Genomic DNA, 18,866 nt, shown 5'->3' with positions numbered 1-18,866 from the left:
ATTCCTGAGTTACAACCATGAATCAGATGGGCCTTTATGATAGTTTGAGAGTTTCAGTCTCATTGGCCCTGGGCTAACTAAGAGATTTAGAATCTGCCAAGGGCTAGATCAGTGGTGATTCAGGAAAGTACAAGAAGTTCAGATATGATCCCTGCATGGCCATCTTACCTGTTCAGTGGTAAATCCAGACTAAACTTGAACCACAAAGGAATGCTCAACAACTGTGGCAGGGGTTGAATGTCACCACTGCCTTCAGAGCTTGTTATGACTGACAGAACATGGAGACACCTTCATGAACCCCTCCCTGCCTCCCCCGCCACCGGAGCTCCCCGATAAACCTGTGATCTCAGGCTCTGAGACCAACGTGAGAGCATCCTCCAGGAGGGTGATTCACAGAAAGCATCTGACCCAGATGGTATCCTTGGCCAAGTATTGGCGTCCTTTGTGAATAACTGGCTGGAGTGTTGATGGACATCTTCAAGCTCTCGCTTCAGCAGTCTGAGGTACCTACTTGCTTCAAACAGATATCAATCATACTGGTGCCCAAGAAGAATGTGGTAACCTACCTCAACAACTATAGCCCAGTTGCATTTCCATCCACAGTGACGAAGTGTTTTGAGAGCTTGGTCATGAAATATATCACCTCCTGACTGAGGAGTGTTCTGAATCTGCTTCAATTTGCCTATCATCATAACGAGTTAACAGCAGATGCCATTCAATTGGCTTTCCACTCAGCTCTGGAACACCTGGACAATGAAGATGCATATGTCAGGATGCTCTTCATTGACAACAGCTCAGGATTCATCACTTATCATTCCCTTGAACCCCATTACTAAGTTCCAAGACCTGGACCTTGATACCTTCCTGTGCAACTGCATCTTCAATTTTCTCACTGGCAGATCCAACATCTCCTCCACTCTTACCATCAGCACAGGTGCACCACAGGGCTGTGTGCTTAGTCCCTTGCTGTACTTGCTTTATGCTTATCGTTGTGTGGTTAAGTACAGCTCCAATACCATATCTTAGGTTGCTGACGACACCACTGTAGTTGGCCGAGTCGAGGGTGATGATGAATCAGCATACAGGAGAGAGATTGAAAATCTGCTTGAGTGGTGCCACAACAACAACTTCTCGCTCAGTGTTAGTAAAACCAAAGAGCTGATTATCGACTGCAGGGGGAAGAAGCTAGAGGTCCATGAGTCAGTGCTCATTAGGGGAATGGAGGCGAGGAGGGGCAGTAGCTTTAATTTCCTTAGTGTCAACAAATCAGGGTCTCTGTCCTGAGACCAGCACATAATTGTCATCACAACAAAAGACTACTTTCTTAGAAGATTGTGTAAATTCAGTATGTCCCCTAAAACTTGACAAACTTCTATAGATGAGCAGTGGGTGGTATCCTAACTGGTTGTACCATGGCCTGGTATGGAATCACCAATGCCTAGGAACAGAAAAGGCTACAGATGATGGTGGAGCAACATACATAAAAGTTGCTGGTGAACGCAGGAGGCCAGGCAGCATCTCTAGGAAGAGGTGCAGTCGACGTTTCAGGCCGAGACCCTTCGTCAGGACTAACTGAAGGAAGAGTTTAAGAGAATAATTTCTCCTTTGGCTCCTCCCACTTCCTCCAAACTAAAGGTGTAGCTATGGGCACCCGTATGGGTCTTAGCTATGCCTGCCTTTTTGTTGGCTTTGTGGAACAATCTATGTTCCATGCCTATTCTGGTATCGGTCCCCCACTTTTCCTTCGCTACATCGACGACTGCATTGGCGCTGCTTCCTGCACGCATGCAGAGCTCGTTGACTTTATTAACTTTGCCTCCAACTTTCACCCTGCCCTCAAGTTTACCTGGTCTATTTCCGACACCTCCCTCCCCTTTCTAGATCTTTCTGTCTGTTTCTCTGGAGACAGCTTATCCACTGATGTCTACTATAAGCCTACTGACTCTCACAGCTATCTGGACTATCCCTCTTCTCACCCTGTCTCTTGCAAAAACACCATGCCCTTCTCGCAATTCCTCCGTCTCCGCCGCATCTGCTCTCAGGATGAGGCTTTTCATTCTAGGACGAGGGAGATGTCTTCCTTTTTTAAAGAAAGGGGTTTCCCTTCCTCCACTATCAACTCTGCTCTTAAACGCATCTCCCCCATTTCATGCACATCTGCTCTCACTCCATCCTCCCGCCACCCCATTAGGAATAGGGTTCCCCTGGTCCTCACCTACCACCCCACCAGCCTCTGGGTCCAACATATTATTCTCCGTAACTTCCGCCACCTCCAACGGGATCCCACCACTAAGCGCATCTTTCCCTCCCCCCCTCTCTCTGCATTCCGCAGGGATCACTCCCTACGCAACTCCCTTGTCCATTCGTCCCCCCCATCCCTCCCCACTGATCTCCCTCCTGGCATTTATCAGTGTAAGCGGAACAAGTGCTACACATGCCCTTACACTTCCTCACTTACCACCATTCAGGGCCCCAAACAGTCCTTCCAGGTGAGGCAACACTTCACCTGTGAGTCGGCTGGGGTGATATACTGCGTCCGGTGCTCCCGATGTGGCCTTTTATATATTGGCGAGACCCGACGCAGACTGGGAGACCGCTTTGCTGAACACCTACGCTCTGTCCGCCAGAGAAAGCAGGATCTCCTAGTGGCCACACATTTTAATTCCACATCCCATTCCCATTCTGACATGTCTATCCACGGCCTCCTCTACTGTCAAGATGAAGCCACACTCAGGTTGGAGGAACAACATCTTATATTCCGTCTGGGTAGCCTCCAACCTAATGGCATGAACATCGACTTCTCTAACTTCCGCTAATGCCCCACCTCCCCCGCGTACCCCATCTGTTACTTATTTTTATACACACATTCTTTATCTCACTCTCCTTTTTCTCCCTCTGTCCCTCTGAATATACCCCTTGCCCATCCTCTGGGCCCCCCCCCCACCTCCTCATCTTTCTTCCCGGACCTCCTGTCCCATGATCCTCTCGTATCACTTTTGCCAATCACCTGTCCAGCTCTTGGCTCCATCCCTCCCCCTCCTGTCTTCTCCTATCATTTTGGATCTCCCCCTCCCCCTCCCACTTTCAAATCTCTTACTAGCTCTTCTTTCAGTTAGTCCTGACGAAGGGTCTCGGCCCGAAACGTCGACTGTACCTCTTCCTAGAGATGCTGCCTGGCCTGCTGCATTCACCAGCAACTTTTATGTGTGTTGCTTGAATTTCCAGCATCTGCAGAATTCCTGTCGTTTGAGATAATGGTGGATACAGCCTGGATAACTTCAATCACCACTACTACTCTGAACTGATTCTATGACCTATAGTCTCACTCACAAGGACACTTTGCAACTCTTGTTCTCAGTATTTTTGTTTTATTTGTGCAGTTTGCCTTCTTTTGCACATTGTGTATCAATCTTTTCTGTACGGATTTTCTGTAAAATTCTATTGTATTTCTATTTTTTCAAGAAAATGAACGTTATGGTAACTTGATAATAAAATTACTTTGAACATATTTAACATTAAACAAAGCACAAGAAATGAAGTCACACAGATAGAACAAAGATTGTGTGTTTATTAAGATTTCAAATAATAACATTGGGACAGTGCCCCCAAAGTGTGGATTATCATACATGCTGCAACAGGATAAACAACACTGTGAATATTAGGAATGGATAGAGCTGTTGATCTTCTGGAATAATGCCAGATGACAATGTGGTTTAGCCAAAAGAACACAGACACAGTGATAAGATGTAGAATGGTCATAATGGTTGGTGAAGTTAGTAATAAAGAATATCAGGGAGCAATAGATAAAAGGTGATTCGCACACACGCTCATCTTTGTGAACTTGACGACTATTTGAGAAAATGTATATTCTTATGACATTGAAAAATACAGGAGCTCTATGTATAAACAAGGAAAAGAACAAAACTACAACTTAAACAACCCAGGTATTCCCTTGCCTTTTTTTGCTTGTTCCAATAAAGCCAGAACTCATACTTTATTTTGTGTGCATTTCATATTTCCCCTTGGTCTGTGTTTTTCTGACCAGGGCAGCTCCATTATTTATAAGAACACAAGAAAAAGGAGCAGGTCTTTGCTACTCAGTCCCTTGAGCCTCCTCCACTATTCACTAAAATCACACTTTATTTCAGTTTGACTTACTAGATTCACTGCCAGTCAAAAATATAATTTCAAGTACCAGAATATTTGTAACATATGCATATATAAAATACACAAGAACATTTATAAACCTTCAGCATAATTATTTATAGATATATATATAAAATAATGTGTGCTTAGATTTTCTTCTTTTTACTGTGATTTTGTTCACATTCAAAGCAACAATAAAAAAAAACACTTAATTTACATGATTTCTTAATCATCAGTCTTAAACCACCAGCAAGCTGCTGGTACGAAAATCAGGAATTTTACTTCAGCTAGATGGAGAATATTTGGTATACACTACCAATGCAGATCTTCCTTGAGCGGCATGGTAACATAGTGGTTAGCACAATGCTTTATAGTGCCAGTGACTGTGGTTCGGTTCCCACCGCTGACTGCAAGGAGTTTGTGCATTCTTCCCGTGACCGTGTGTGTTTCCTCTAGGCGCTCTGCTATCCTCCCACAATCCAAAGACACACTAGTTGGTAGGTTAACTGGTCATTGTAAATTGTCCTGTGATTAGGCTAGGGTTAAGTCGGGGGCTTCTGAACGGTGTTGCTCAAAGGGCCTAGTCTGTGCTGTGTCTCAATAAATAAATAAATAGATTTATACGATGTTGATGTGCAATGAATACCAGACTGGTATAGATAACAGGTGTTAGGTATTTGCAGTACACTTGGTCAACAAGAATAGCATATTTTAACTGATTTACATTATATTTATTTATTTAGAAATACAGCACGTAACAGCTTCTTGTGGCCCAACGAGTCGCTATGCCCAGCAACCCACTTACTTAACCACAGAGTAATCACAGGACAATTTACAATGACCAATTAACCAGCCAACCGGGCTGGGGTAGGAAAACTGAGAACCCAGAGGAAGCGCATGTGATTAACAGGGAGAGCACACAAGCTCCTTGCAGATGGTGCTGGAATAGAACTCTGAGCTCCAGACGCCCAGAGCTGTAACTGTGCCCTGCTAACCACTATGCCACTGTGGCCTTATGGCATTAGTAGAGCCTTAATGCAATATCAGTGTTCAACCTGGAAACCGGAAACTTTGAAAAGAATCTCACACCACTTAATCCTGGGTTTGATTTGGTAATCCTAATCTGTACATCACAAATTTAGCATCCAGTGAAAGTGAAGACATCCTGTATTAACCCTAAATTTACTGTGACTGAACTCTGAAGCACAGTGTTCTGAAGCTGTCGTATGGAACTAAGTGTAAGCCCCTGAAGATTTCCATGAAAGTCTTAACATATTTTGCTTCACTTGCTACTTGTTGTTCGATGGAACCTTGGTGAAATCGCTTATCAGTGAAAAAGAACACCGTAAGACAGTGATTTGCTGTTGAATTGGTTGTTTAAGCAACTTGTCACCCCATCACTAGTCCTGATGCCCTTTTTTCCCCCAAGGCTTTAGAAACTGTTTCAGCAATGGCATGGTTTGAAAGTTTATACTTGGGCCAGAAGAAAGTTTAGTAGTTTTGTAACAACTGAATTTACTACTTTATATTTTTAAAAAATAGAGAGACTGGGGACATTGGATGATAATTGAATTTACTGGTATATGTCTCTATTTGATGGGAATTTCTTGTCGTTATTTACAGCCAGATTTCTGCTGCGCCCGGAAGATGTACCCAAATACTCTGGACAATTGTAGTCCATTGATATGTTTCCTATCATGACTAAGATAGTCACTGGTGCTGTTCAGTGACTCACTTGATAATCGATGGGAAAAGAGCAACTTCAGGGTGGGTTTGATTTACCACAGTTGCTCTGAGTTGTTAAGAATCATCTTTGTTGATTTTATTCCGAAGTTCATGGGCTTTTCTTCTCCGAGGAGTTGGGTGAATGGCTGTTTTTTTTTGTTTGCGATGCAGCACTGCTGATTTATAATTTTATTATCCTTCTTTACCCCAAAATATGATAATTTTTGCCAGATGTCTTTCATGCCTCCAAAATCTAGATCACAGAATAACAATCATTACTGGAATGCCAGCCCCTTATATGAGCAGTTCAATGAGACCTACACTCCGCCGTTTCTGCACTACACTCTACCAAGGCAGGTTCTGCTTTAGATATTAAACTACCCTTCCCTGAGACCCAGATAGCCAGATTTGAGGTAAGTGGTTGAATAGCCTGGATTTTCCTCCTGGTGTGAAAGCTCACTTGCTCCTTACTAAATGCCTTGCTTCGCTGGTACCGTATCCAACACCTGGAACACATTCTGCATTGTCATCATCAAATGGCTGTAATTAGTGCTATCTACAAAACGCACTGAAGCTCCCTGTACTTGTCCAAGCTACTCCAGCAACACATCCCAAACCCACAACCTCAACCCCCAAGAAGCTCAGGAATAGGATGACATTGAAAAGTTGCATCTGATGGGGCAGCACATTACTCAATGATATTCTCTTTAGCACCTGTTGGTTTTATTTTCAATAATTTAAAGAAAAAGGGACAGCTGAGTAGTTTTGGAACCTTTTTACTTTATAAAAGACATAGAGGTGACTTGACAGAGGTCTTTAAAAGTGGAGAAGATATAAGGAAAATATCAAGTCCAATGTACAAGATAATCACTAACAAATCCAATTAGGAGATCAGCAAAAATAATTTTTCTCAGAGTGGATAAAAAGTCATATTTTCACCAATTTGAAATGACTGAGGCGGATCGTGTAACTGCATTTAAATATAAACATGAAATTGAGAGGAAAGAAATGATATCATAGAAATGTTTACCATTTTTAAACATTTATCACTTTCATCTGAAAGAAAAATGCAGAACCTAATAACTAAAACTGCTAAACACCAAAGTGAGTTAAGATGGTTAATCATCCCAGTGTAGTGTGTTCACCTTGCAGAACACAAGGATTTCTAACTAGCTAAAATGAATATTCTTAATTAATCTCCACTGGAAACAAAATATAATGGGATCATCTCCACGCGTATTTATTCCCAAATTACTGGAAAATAAGTTTCTTAGCTATGTGTTTCATTGAAATATCTGATGCTAAATATTTCCAAAAAATAATTTTCCCAGATAATGTGCATTAAAATGTTATATAGGTTGAAAGCCATAATAGGTCCTGAGTTTTCCCAATGTTTAAAGGTTTGTAATTAGCTGCTTCCTAACAGTACCGAGACCTATTCAGGCATAAGTTAAGTCCAATCCTTTTAGATGATTTATTAGTTTGGTTATCCAAGAACTTCAAGCCCACTCAACTGCTGGTTCATCATCCATTCGTAGAATGAGGTATGAAAGAAGCTGAAAAATATTTTGCCACAGTAACACAGAGATGAAAAATGAGAGATCGCTTACATCAAACTCACAGCGGTCACCGGCAAAGCTCATATCGCAGATGCACTGAAACTTGTTGGGCAAGTCTTGGCAGAAACCTCCATTAAGACAAGGGTTTGATTCACATTCATTCATGTCGATTTCGCATCTGCAAGATGTTCAGGAGAAGTGTTCAAGTAAAATACTTAAGACAAATATATATTACTTTCATTTTTAAGGACAATTGCTCAACTGGGCATCATTCAAAGTTCAAAGTAAATTGTATTATCATAGTACATATATATAACTACATACAATACTGAGATTCATTTTCTTCTGGGCAAACACAGCAAATTTACAGAATCGTAACTATAATAGGATCAATGAAAGACCAACCAGAGTACAGAAGACAGCAAACTGTGCAAATGCAAATATAAATAAATAGCAATAAATAACGTGAACATGAGATAAAGAGTCCTTAAAGTGAGATCATTGGCTGTGGGAACATTTCAAAGGTGGGGCAAGTGACTGTAATTCTCCTTTTCCACTCAAGAACCTGATGGTTGAGAAACAGTATCTTTTCTTCAACCTGAGGCTCTGGTATCTTCTACCAGATGGCAGTGGTGAGAAGAGAGCATGACCTTGGTGATGAGGATGTCTAACGTTGGATGCTGCTTTCCTACAACAGTGTTTCATGTTGAAGTGCTCAATAGTTGAGAGGGCCATATCCACCATTTTTGTAGGATTTTCCATTCAAGGCCAATGGTGTTTCCATACCAGGCTGTGATGCAGCTAGACAATATACTCTCCACCACACATCTATAGGAGTTTGTCAAAGTTTTAGTGGTCATGCTGAATCTTGACAGACTCCTAAGGAAGCAGAGGCACTGCTGTGCTAGTTTGAAATTAGGCCCAGGACAGGTCCTCTGAAATACTAACACCCAGGAATTTTAAGTTGCTCACCCTCTCCACCTCAGATCCTTTGATGAGGACTGGCTTATGGACCTCTGGCTTTGCTCTTCTGAAGTCTACAATCAGTTGCTTGGTCTTGCTGACATTAGGTGAGAGGTTGTTGTTATGACACCACTCAGCCAAATTTTCAACCTCCCTCCTGTATGCTGATTCATCACCACCTTTGATTCAGCCCACAACAGCGGTGTCATCAGCAAACTTGAATATGGCATTGCAGCTGTACTTGGCCACACAGTCATCATCACTATGGATTTTCTCTTGTTTGTCTACATCTTCTACGCTCGCTTTGACCTTCAGAACATGAAGAAAACCATCATGAACACCCACATCCCTGATGATCCTGTGATCTTAGTCTCCAAAGCTGACATGCGAGTTGCCTTCAGAAGGGTGAATCCACGGAAGCATCTGGACCAGACGGGATACCCAGTCATGCGCTGAAGCCCTGTGCTGACCAACAGCAATTTAAGAACAACAGTCTTTATTTATTTAGAGATACAGTGCTTAATTGTAAGCAATTTTTCTACCACTATTCACTGTAGTATTATGGAATGCCACAAATTTGAGTTTCAGATATTCTTTGGAATGCAGTATTATTTGTCATTTTTTTATATTTAGTCTGAATTCTTCAACTCAAAATGTGCCTGTCCCTTACAACGTCAGCTCAGATGTAGTTGGTAAATGCCAATGGTACCCACTTAAAGTGAAGTTACCAAGTCTGGGAATTGCACACCTGCATTGTCAAATGTGGAAGTGCCAACTTTAATGGCCACTGGATCCATCAGACATCGTGCTACACAGTTTTTCATGGCGCCCACTGACAGAGCATGATCTTGCTGAGAATCCCCACCATTTAAACTTGAGTATCTGACCCCTTCATTGGGGATTGTCAGACTGCAGAGAGAAAAAAAGAGGAAGATAAACTCCTTCCTTATTGTTCTGTTTAATATTTGCAATGATTGCTGTTGTTTGCATTTAAATAATTTTACTTGGATATTTTTGCAATCATTTTATTAATTACAGTGGATTCCATTTGTATGAGACATATCGGGACCAGTACTTCTTTGCCCCAATTAGCCTAAGTTTCATGGAAATAGTTAAAAAGGTATAAAAAAAAGTTGTTAGGAGTAGGGTTCTAATACTGCACTGATGGAGATGGTGTTGCCACTGAGGATCTGGGGCAACATGATAGGATCTCCACAGCGAGCACAGATGCTGAATGCAGGAAAAGGCTCCGTGTCATCATAACAATAGCATCTCCTAAAATATTTATTCTGTTTACTTGTGCTCCATCACAAATTCTTCCTTTTTTTCCAAAGGGTGACTGATGCCTTTATTGCCTCCGTTCACAGTTTGAGGGCATATTTGGAAAGGGCAGTATTTAGTATTCGTTCTAATTGCTCTCTGGAAAGTGGTGATGAACTGCCCCCTGGAACAGCTGCAGCCCCAGTGATAAAAGATGTCTCTGCACATCTGATAAGTAATTCCAGTACTTTGAACCAGCTCTGATAAGAAATAGGGATTTATTTTCAAGTCACTGAGCAGCTTGTAGGGAAATGTTAACAAAATGACAAGTTGCTGCAGTGTGTTTAGCAGACAATGCAGACAGATTGGAGAAAGGTGTGAAAACAGCAGTGTTGTCATGGGTGACTTTAACTGTGAAGCACAGTCCAAGCCAACGGGGGCAGTGGGAGAGGGTTAAGTGTTTAGAAGTGTTTACACAGTGCCAGTGAGCAGGCTGCTTAGCTCTGTTTAGATCCATGAGAGTTATTGGAACTGCAATCAAAAACAAATGCTGAATGCTCCATTTTACCCCCCTTATCACTGATGTTGATAGAAAGATTAGGAAGAGCCAGGTGGCGAATCATTTGCCTCAGGATACAGAGTGCCTGACATTCTTGCAGCCACAGTATTTAGAAAGTCAAGGTATTGATGACACTCTCCCAGCCCAGATGTTAATGGTGGAGACTACGTTGTTGCATCTTAAGGGGAAATATTTAGCTCCCTCATGTTGGAGACAATCATTGTTTTGTACATCTTGTTTGTTGCTTCTTAACCCATGTCAGAACATTCTCAATTTCTTGCTTACATTCAGACATGGACAGCTTCATTGTCTGTGGAATTGCAATGAAAATCCAATGTCCCCTTTCCTGACTTTGGGAAGGTCAATGTTGAAGCAGCTGAGTTTAACCTATTTACATATTTGTTACATTGAACCATGAATCATAGCGTATTTTGTACATATTTAACAAGTTGAATTGGAAAAGCTGCTTCCATCAGATGCTATGATTTAAAGTAAACAAGTAGCATAAGAACAAAATGAAGAATAAGTGTGAGCACTGTCTGCCCGTCCTTTGATCGCTTTGCTACTGGAGAGGGGAGAGCCTGCCACTGTGGCCGGGGAGTGTTGCTCAGGTTTTCTGTGCTTTGGATGTTGACTTGAACTATATATAGGCTTTTGTTTCAGTCTTATCCTGTGTTTTTCATCCGATCATTCTCGTTTTTTTGTGTGGGGAGGGGGATTCAATGTGCTAGTTTCATTTTGTTTGTTTTTTTGTATGGGAGGAGGGATTTAGGGTTTAATGTGCCTGTTCTATTTTTGTTTGTTTGTTGTGAGGGGCGGAGGGATTTTGGGGGTTGATGATCGGGCTACCTTTCTTTTCTTTCTTGATTTCAGGGCTAGCCAGAGAAGAAGAATTTCAGAGTTGTATACTTTGATAATAAATGAACCTTTGAACTGTTGAACACTTGGACCAACCACATTATTACACAATTTTGTTGACAATTCTGAGTTATCAGAATTTTTTCCTGTGAAACACCAGACAGATTGTATGAAAAGAAGCAATTTAATGCATATTTAATTTTATTTCTCTCTTAGTTTTGATTTTAGAGAAATATTGTTCTATGTAAAATTGTTACTTTCCATCTATGAAAATGCAACAGGCAGTATACACATTAATGAATTTGTTGTCATAATTTTCTTTATTCTTGACACGGTGATGATCTTCTTTCCAGATTTAATATATCTGTTTGCAATTTTATTCTCGTTAATTGCCACATGACTGAGTTGGTAAGTTTTATGAAGGTTCCTGCCCGTATTGATGATAATTTAGTTGTGATGAGCTGTCTAAATGTAGAACAATCTGGAAAGTCTTGAACTTAGAATGCTTCTTTCTCTGCTTCCACATGCTGCCTCCAAAAATCTACTTCAACTCTAAACGTTTCTCTCCCTCTACCATCACCACCAATCAGTCTACCCCGCCCGCACAACTTTTAGTACCAAATTGATCAGAGTATGTTAATTAATTTTCTGTGTCACTTACAGGCTTCCAGTGAATCCTAACGGGCAGGTACACCTTGTAAATTTCTCCTCGGTACAGTTGCCTCCATTGTAACAGGTCCAATTATGCTTCTCATCATGGCAAAATGTAACAGATAATCTAAGGTATCTATGACAAAAGGAAATTAATTCTATATTAATTATTGACTATAAAAAGGCTAGATAAACATCTTGGTACAGTTATATGTCAAGTGTTCTAATATTTTTTTGTCCCTCATGTGTTTGTGCGTTCACATTTGAAATGTTGACATCCAAGAATTCAAAATTTTTTACTCTATCTTTGCAGCAGTAAGTTGTGTCAAACTTCCCAGCAATGTTCCCCCTAATTTGTAATGACCAGTGTGCACAAAAATCTTGTGCAGTGCAATTTTTTGCCCAGTGACAACAATATCTGCGCACTGAATTTTATATATAGAGGTATTCATTTTAACGACTAGCAAAACACTGTCAATAGGAAGTTTCACTGCCTCTGGGTTTGATGATTTTTGCTCTCATTCACCTGCACTCTCACAAAACATATGTAGCAGGTCTGTACTGTGTTACGAAGGATTTTCTTGCCAGAGTTTTTGCATACCATCCATATGAGTTTTGCTTGTTAAATGACACTTTAAAAAGTCAAGTTTCCAAATATCATCCACTTCTTCCCACTTGTAAATTCTCCAGCAACTTTTGCATCACAACAATACATACAGGTAACACAAGTTTTTGTATTGTACATCAACATTTCTCATAGAACAGATTTTGGTGTAACAATTGCTACTGTTTCATTAAACATATCCACTTAAAAAAAACTAGCAGTTCTTTTGCACTTGACGCACTTTGCTTCTTTGGAATTCAACATGGTGAATCAATAATTTCTTCAATAAAAACAGTATAAATAAGCCAGTTCTAAAATCTGCAGACAAATCATTGCAATCTCCACATTGTCAACACTGTCCGCATCAGAAACCGGAAAAGGAAATATGATTGCGTATGATCGTGTAATATACTTAACATGCCAATGAGGTAGAGGGTGACAACCTTTCATGTACAGTTTAATTTCCTTTGTGTGCTAGTAGAAAAGATGTGTGTGTACGCACATGTGCACATCTTAGAGGGAACATTGCTTCCCAGGGTAAGATACAGTCCTCCCTGCAGGCAGGGTCAAGTGGGACGCATCACTTCTGTAGTTGAATCATGCCATTTGTACAGAGAGTGGGTTTTCTAGTTAAAGCACAATTTTGAACAGTGCAAAGTTCATCACAGAATCATGCAGCAGCAAAGGCTGTATTTTATGGTTTTCTTCTATTCGCTTTTCCATTTAATTTCCTAATACCAAAATGACAAATGTAGCTTGAACTCTGTTCCAACTTGCAAGATTTTATTTGTGCACCTTCCAGTGCACTGTTCAATTTCAGCCATGACAACAGTTCTGCTGCTCCAATTTCTATTTTTCATGTTCTTTAGGAAATTAATAATATCAAATTTCTGCTTTCAAATTTTAAGTTGATTTAGTTTGTCAAAAACTTCGAGTGATGCTAGGTGAAGGAATAGGATATTTTTTACCATTTGCTCTCAGTCTTAAAATTTACTTTGAACTTACGAATACGTTTGCTGATTCTGTTGGTGTCTGCTACCCTCAGCCTGCTGCCCCAGCACACAACAGCAAACATGATAGCACTGGCCACCACAGACTCGTAGAACATCCTCAGCATCGTCCAGCAGATGTTAAAGGACCTCAGTCTCCTCAGGAAATAGAGACGGCTCTGACCCTTCTTGTAGACAGCCTCAGTGTTCTTTGACCAGTCCAGTTTATTGTCAATTCGTATCCCCAGGTATTTGTAATCCTCCACCATGTCCACACTGATCCCCTGGATGGAAACAGGAGTCACCGGTACCTTAGCTCTCCTCAGGTCTACCACCAGCTCCTTAGTCTTTTTCACATTAAGCTGCAGATAATTCTGCTCACACCATGTGACAAAGTCTCCTATCGTAGCCCTGTACTCAGCCTCATCTCCCTTGCTGATGCATCCAACTATGGCAGAGTCATCCGAAAACTTCTGAAGATGACAAGACTCTGTGCAGTAGTTGAAGTCCGAGGTATAAATGGTGAAGAGGAAGGGAGACAAGACAGTCCCCTGTGGAGCCCCAGTGCTGCTGATCACTCTGTCGGACACACAGTGTTGCAAGCACATATGCTGTGGTCTGCCAGTCAGGTAATCAAGAATCCATGATACCAGGGAAGCATCCACCTGCATCGCTGTCAGCTTCTCCCCCAGCAGAGCAGGGCAGATGGTGTTGAACGCACTGGAGAAGTCAAAAAACATGACCTCCACAGTGCTCGCTGGCTTGTCCAGTTGGGCGTAGACACGGTTCAGCAGGTAGACGATGGCATCCTCATCTCCTAGTTGGGGCTGGTAGGCGAACTGGAGGGGATCTAAGTGTGGCCTGACCATAGGCCGGAGCAGCTCCAGAACAAGTCTGTCCAGGGTCTTCATGATGTGGAAGGTCAATGCCACTGGTCTGTAGTCATTGAGGCCGCTGGGGCGCGGCGTCTTCGGCACAGGGACGAGGCAGGACGTCTTCCACAGTACAGGAACCCTCCGGAGTCTCAGGCTCAGGTTGAAGGCATGGCGAAGTACTCCACATAGCTGAGGGGCACAGGCTTTGAGCACCCTGGTACTGACACCATCTGGTCCTGCAACCTTGCTTGGGTTGAGACGTTTCAGCTGTCTTCTCACCTGTTCAGCTGTGAAGCCCACCGTGGTAGTTTCGTGTGGGGAAGAGGTATAATCATGAGAGCAGGGTGGGGGACTGTGAGGAGGGGTAGGAGGGGAGAGTGGAATATGTGTTGGTTGGGGGCTGACAACAGATGACTCATATGGGGGATGGGCAGGGGCCAGAATGTCAAATCTGTTAAAGAACAGGTTAAGTTTCTTTGGCCCTGTCCACACTGCCTTCAGCTCCTCTGTTGCTAGTTTGCCGGAACCCAGTGATGGTCCTCATCCCACTCCAGACCTCTCTCATGTTGTTCTGCTGGAGTTTCCACTCAAGCTTCCTCCTGTACCTGTCTTTAGCCTCCCTGATCTTGGCTTTCAGGTCCCCTTTTTATTAAAAAAGAAATAATATAAAGAACAAGAATGGATCAATCAGTGATGTGGTGGGTGTGTATTTTACATTACTTCCTTATGGAGATGATTGGACTCAAACCAAAAACTATAGACAGTTAAGAACTAAGTTAACTATCTTCTGAAATTCAGCACTTTCCATTGAAGTTTAACGAGAACTAAATTACTCTAAAGTAGCTGGAAGCCTTGTGGATTTGAAGATTACTTCCCATTCTAATGGTGACAGCAGAATAATATCTTAACTGGGAGCTAAGAAGGCACCATGGTTTCTGTAGCAGGATAGGACAATGCAGGACCAAAGACACTCAAAAATTTCTCTCTTTTTTTTCCCACAATAATGTCCTGAAACCATCTACTCCACCACCGATGCGGAAGGAACCAAAAGTTGCCAATCTTAATTTGTACTCTGAGCTATCTTCATCTCAGATGGGACCTGGCAATAAGCATCATTTAAATGAATACTGTTTCTCATAGAAAAATATAGGTTGTTTCCATGAGAAAGAGTATTCATTTAAATGATGCTTATTCAGATTTTAAGATAAATCTTTCCCACTCTGAATTAAAAGTAACCTTAGTATTGCTTAGCAAGGGGCATGAAAAAGATTATTCGAAACAATTCTAAGCAAAGTTTAAAGCAGTATTCATTGCACGATCTGCCTTTAGCTGACAGAGACCTGAAAAATCTAAAAATTATTTAAATTATCTTAAAATCTAAATTAACCCTGTGGAGTTACTTTGAAGTCTTTTACACAATTATTGTTAATGCTATAAGACAATAATCCACAGGCTATTGGGCCTATCGAGTCTGGTCCACTACTCCATCATGGCTGATTTATTATCCCTTTCAACCCCATTCTCCTACCTTCTCCCTGTAACCTTTGATGCCCTTACTCATCATGAACCTATCAATCCTCTACCTTAAATATGCACAGTGACTTGGCTCTACAGCCATCTGTCGCTTTCTGAATTTGCTCCATTGGTTCACCTGGATTTCTCTGAGGGACAACAAAGGGTCACATGGTGCTGTACAATCTGATAATTCTTTAAATTTGTCAGTTGTCTAATTTACTTTCACAGTGAATTTTGCATTTTAGATTTTCAACTATCCAGTGTAAAGACATGCAATAGCAAAACCGTGCAAGTTGCACTATTTGGTACTTGATTCGTCATGGGTTTGTCAGTAGCCTCAAGTAATGGTTGTATTATGTAAAATAAAGAGATAGTCATGGGTCTCAGGTCCCAGTTCATTTGTAGACAGTATTGTTAGGCTTTTTTGTGTACAAAGATATGTTAGAGAGAGCCTCTATTGTGAAACAAATATCATTGGGACATCTGAAATAAACTGTTGAAACTCATACCCTGTGATGAATGAAGGAAAATTACAACACAGAGAAATGTTTTTCATTGGATACATAGCCCTCCAAAGATGGTCCAACTTCTGATGTATTACAGATAGAGAGAGAATCTGACAATAGAGCTGATTATTAAAATTTGGTTACACTCAAAGAGTTGTTTATAAAGAGTGAGCAATCTGAGTAAAGAGGCAGACCAACCTTGTGCCAAGGACAGGCTGTACCGGTCTCAATTATGTTAACAAATCCTTTGACCATCACTTACAATTCAGGTATCGGCATGAGATCTCGCAATACCTGTTCCATCCGGAAATCTGCTGGTGGTGTGGCCTCGTTCCAATAGCATTTTACTGAGAAGGCATGTGTTTTGCAAGTGTGAGCAGGTTTTCCATCAGGAAAATAACACCTTACAGGACAATTACAAATGTTTGTAAATATTTATGGTGTACAAGTCAGTCTTTGTCCCATTGAGCCCATTTGTGCCTTTTCAGTCCCATTTCCCTGCTCTTTCGCTGGAGCACTTTAATTCACTTTCCCTCAAACGCCTATTCAATTATCTTTTGAATGTTCTGGTTCTATGTTCATTGCCCTTACAGACAATGAGTTCCAGTATATCACTTATTTCTGCATAAAGAAGTCTTTTCCTCACATCTGTCTCCATCATATACCAATCCTTTTGCTTTTTATTGATGACGCCCAGTCAACCAAGCAATATTTAATCATGGATATGGATTCCCTCCATTTACCCTATTTAGACCCGTCATGACCTCGGCCAATCAATCAGAATCGGGTTTAATGTCATGGTATTTGTCATGAAATTTGTTGTTTTTGTGGTAGCAATACAATGCAACATATAATAATAAAAAAACTATACGTTGCAATAAGATCAAAAAAATTAAATTATATAAGTGGTGCAAAAAGAGAGCAAAAATAAAGAGGTAGTTTACATGAGTTCATCTGACCATTCAGAAATCTGATGGCAGAGAGGAAGAAGCTGTTCCGAAGGCACTGAGTGTGTGTCTTCAGGTTCCTGTACCTCCCCCTGTGATGGTAGCAATGAGAAGAGGGCAGGATCTCAGACCTGGAACATTAACTTGATCTCTCTCTCCACAGATGCTGCCTGAGTTCTTCTCGCCTTTTCTTTTGGAGGACCAGCATCTACAATTTCACAATTTTCTTTTTGATTTTTTCTTGTAGGCTTGTAATGGACAATAAGGTGATCATCATGCCTTCAGTCGCTCTATATTTTTGATGTTACTACTGTATTCATGCACCGGAACAGTTTATAGAAAGGCCAGGACTTGGAGAATGTGCCTTATTGAATCGCTGTCCTGTAATAAATTATCAATTGAGCAAATGATGTAGTGAGTTAAGAAATAAGGTTATGCAAACAATATTCAAATAGGTATTGATTACTCATACTCTGATTAACAAACAAAAAAGTGCTGCAATGTATAAGAGCAGATTGGCTTCACTTTTGTCAATTCTAATTTTACAAGTTTACTTACTGACAAAACCTTCCAGTGAAGTTACTCGGGCAACTACACGAGTAATTGTCGACTGTGTCAATGCAAGTTGCTCCATTGGCACACCTGTGCTTTTGACAGTTGTCTAGGCTCACGTCACAATTATTGCCGGTGAAACCAGGTAAGCAGACACATTTGTACGCCGAGACATTGTCTGTGCAGTTGCCATGAATGCATGGACTTGACTGGCAATTGTTGATATTCTCTTCACAGTTCAAGCCTGTCCAGCCTGGAGGGCAGCTACATTGATAGTAACTGACCATGTGCTCACACTTGCCATTATTTTTGCAGGGATTTGATGCACAAGTACTCTCTGTTGGGCAGCCCAGTAATATGATTTTGAAGGATGTCTGTATAAATTGTTCTTGCTGAGGTTGGATAATATGCATATTATCAATTGCAATGTACGGCAAGGAGATGCCACCAAGTTTCAGTGTGTTCAGGCAACCTTTGAAGCTGCCTCCTTTGCGTTCATCTCCGCCACCTAGGTAAATGTCCGTTTCTGCTCTCAGGAAGTTCAGGTTCCCACTGACAGTCGCACTGGTTACAATTTCTTTCCTGTCTACTTCCAGCTGCCAGCTGGAATACTGAAGCAAGGGATCACTCATGCGAAAAGTAACATCGTGCCAGAGACCGTCGCTTATCGGATTTGAGCTGCAGATACTCAGATTGCCCCAACTGTTTCCACTTCGTATCATAAATATTAAATGGCCCTGCTGGGTGCCAACTGTGATAAAATCTTGTTCCTTTACAGCGTGGAGCACAACTGCGTTCGGTTCCCTTGTCTGGAGGCTGAAGGTAACATTGGTGAGCTGTTGCTTAATGTTGCCATTCCCTCTGAAAGTTAGTCTTTCCTCTCCTTTAAACGTAGCACTAATAAGGCCTGCAATGAAGACAAGAGGAGACAAAGTCAAAGGCTTATACTGAATGTTTCACCTTTCTTTAGAACTGAGGAGATGAACTAACCAAAAAGTGAAACATATCATTAACTTAGTTAACCACACTGCAGTTATTTCCTCAAATCAAAGAACTGGAAAGCATACTTTTGTCTCTGAGTAAACTAAATAAAAATCGATTGGCAATGACCCAGCCTAACTTGTTGAGACATGTAAGTGGAAGAGGATTCAATGTTC

At 41.3% G+C, this 18,866-nt stretch overlaps 1 protein-coding gene across 1 annotated transcript in view; it reads right to left on the bottom strand.

Moving 5' to 3' along the window:
- crb1 (crumbs cell polarity complex component 1) overlaps positions 1–18,866 on the bottom strand; it is a 167,253-nt gene that overhangs the window by 43,104 nt on the left and 105,283 nt on the right. The window contains exons 9-11 of the mRNA XM_063063861.1: positions 17,716–18,616; positions 11,732–11,857; positions 7,482–7,608 (exon numbers count right to left, since the gene is read on the bottom strand). Coding sequence (XP_062919931.1) covers positions 7,482–7,608; positions 11,732–11,857; positions 17,716–18,616 — 1,154 coding nt within the window. The remainder of the gene's footprint in view (positions 1–7,481; positions 7,609–11,731; positions 11,858–17,715; positions 18,617–18,866) is intronic.

This window comes from Mobula hypostoma, chromosome 12 (genome assembly GCF_963921235.1).
Source record: "Mobula hypostoma chromosome 12, sMobHyp1.1, whole genome shotgun sequence".
Lineage (NCBI taxonomy): Eukaryota > Metazoa > Chordata > Chondrichthyes > Myliobatiformes > Myliobatidae > Mobula > Mobula hypostoma.
The sequence above is the reverse complement of the archived record's forward strand: the minus strand, read 5'-3'. Positions and strand labels throughout refer to the sequence as shown.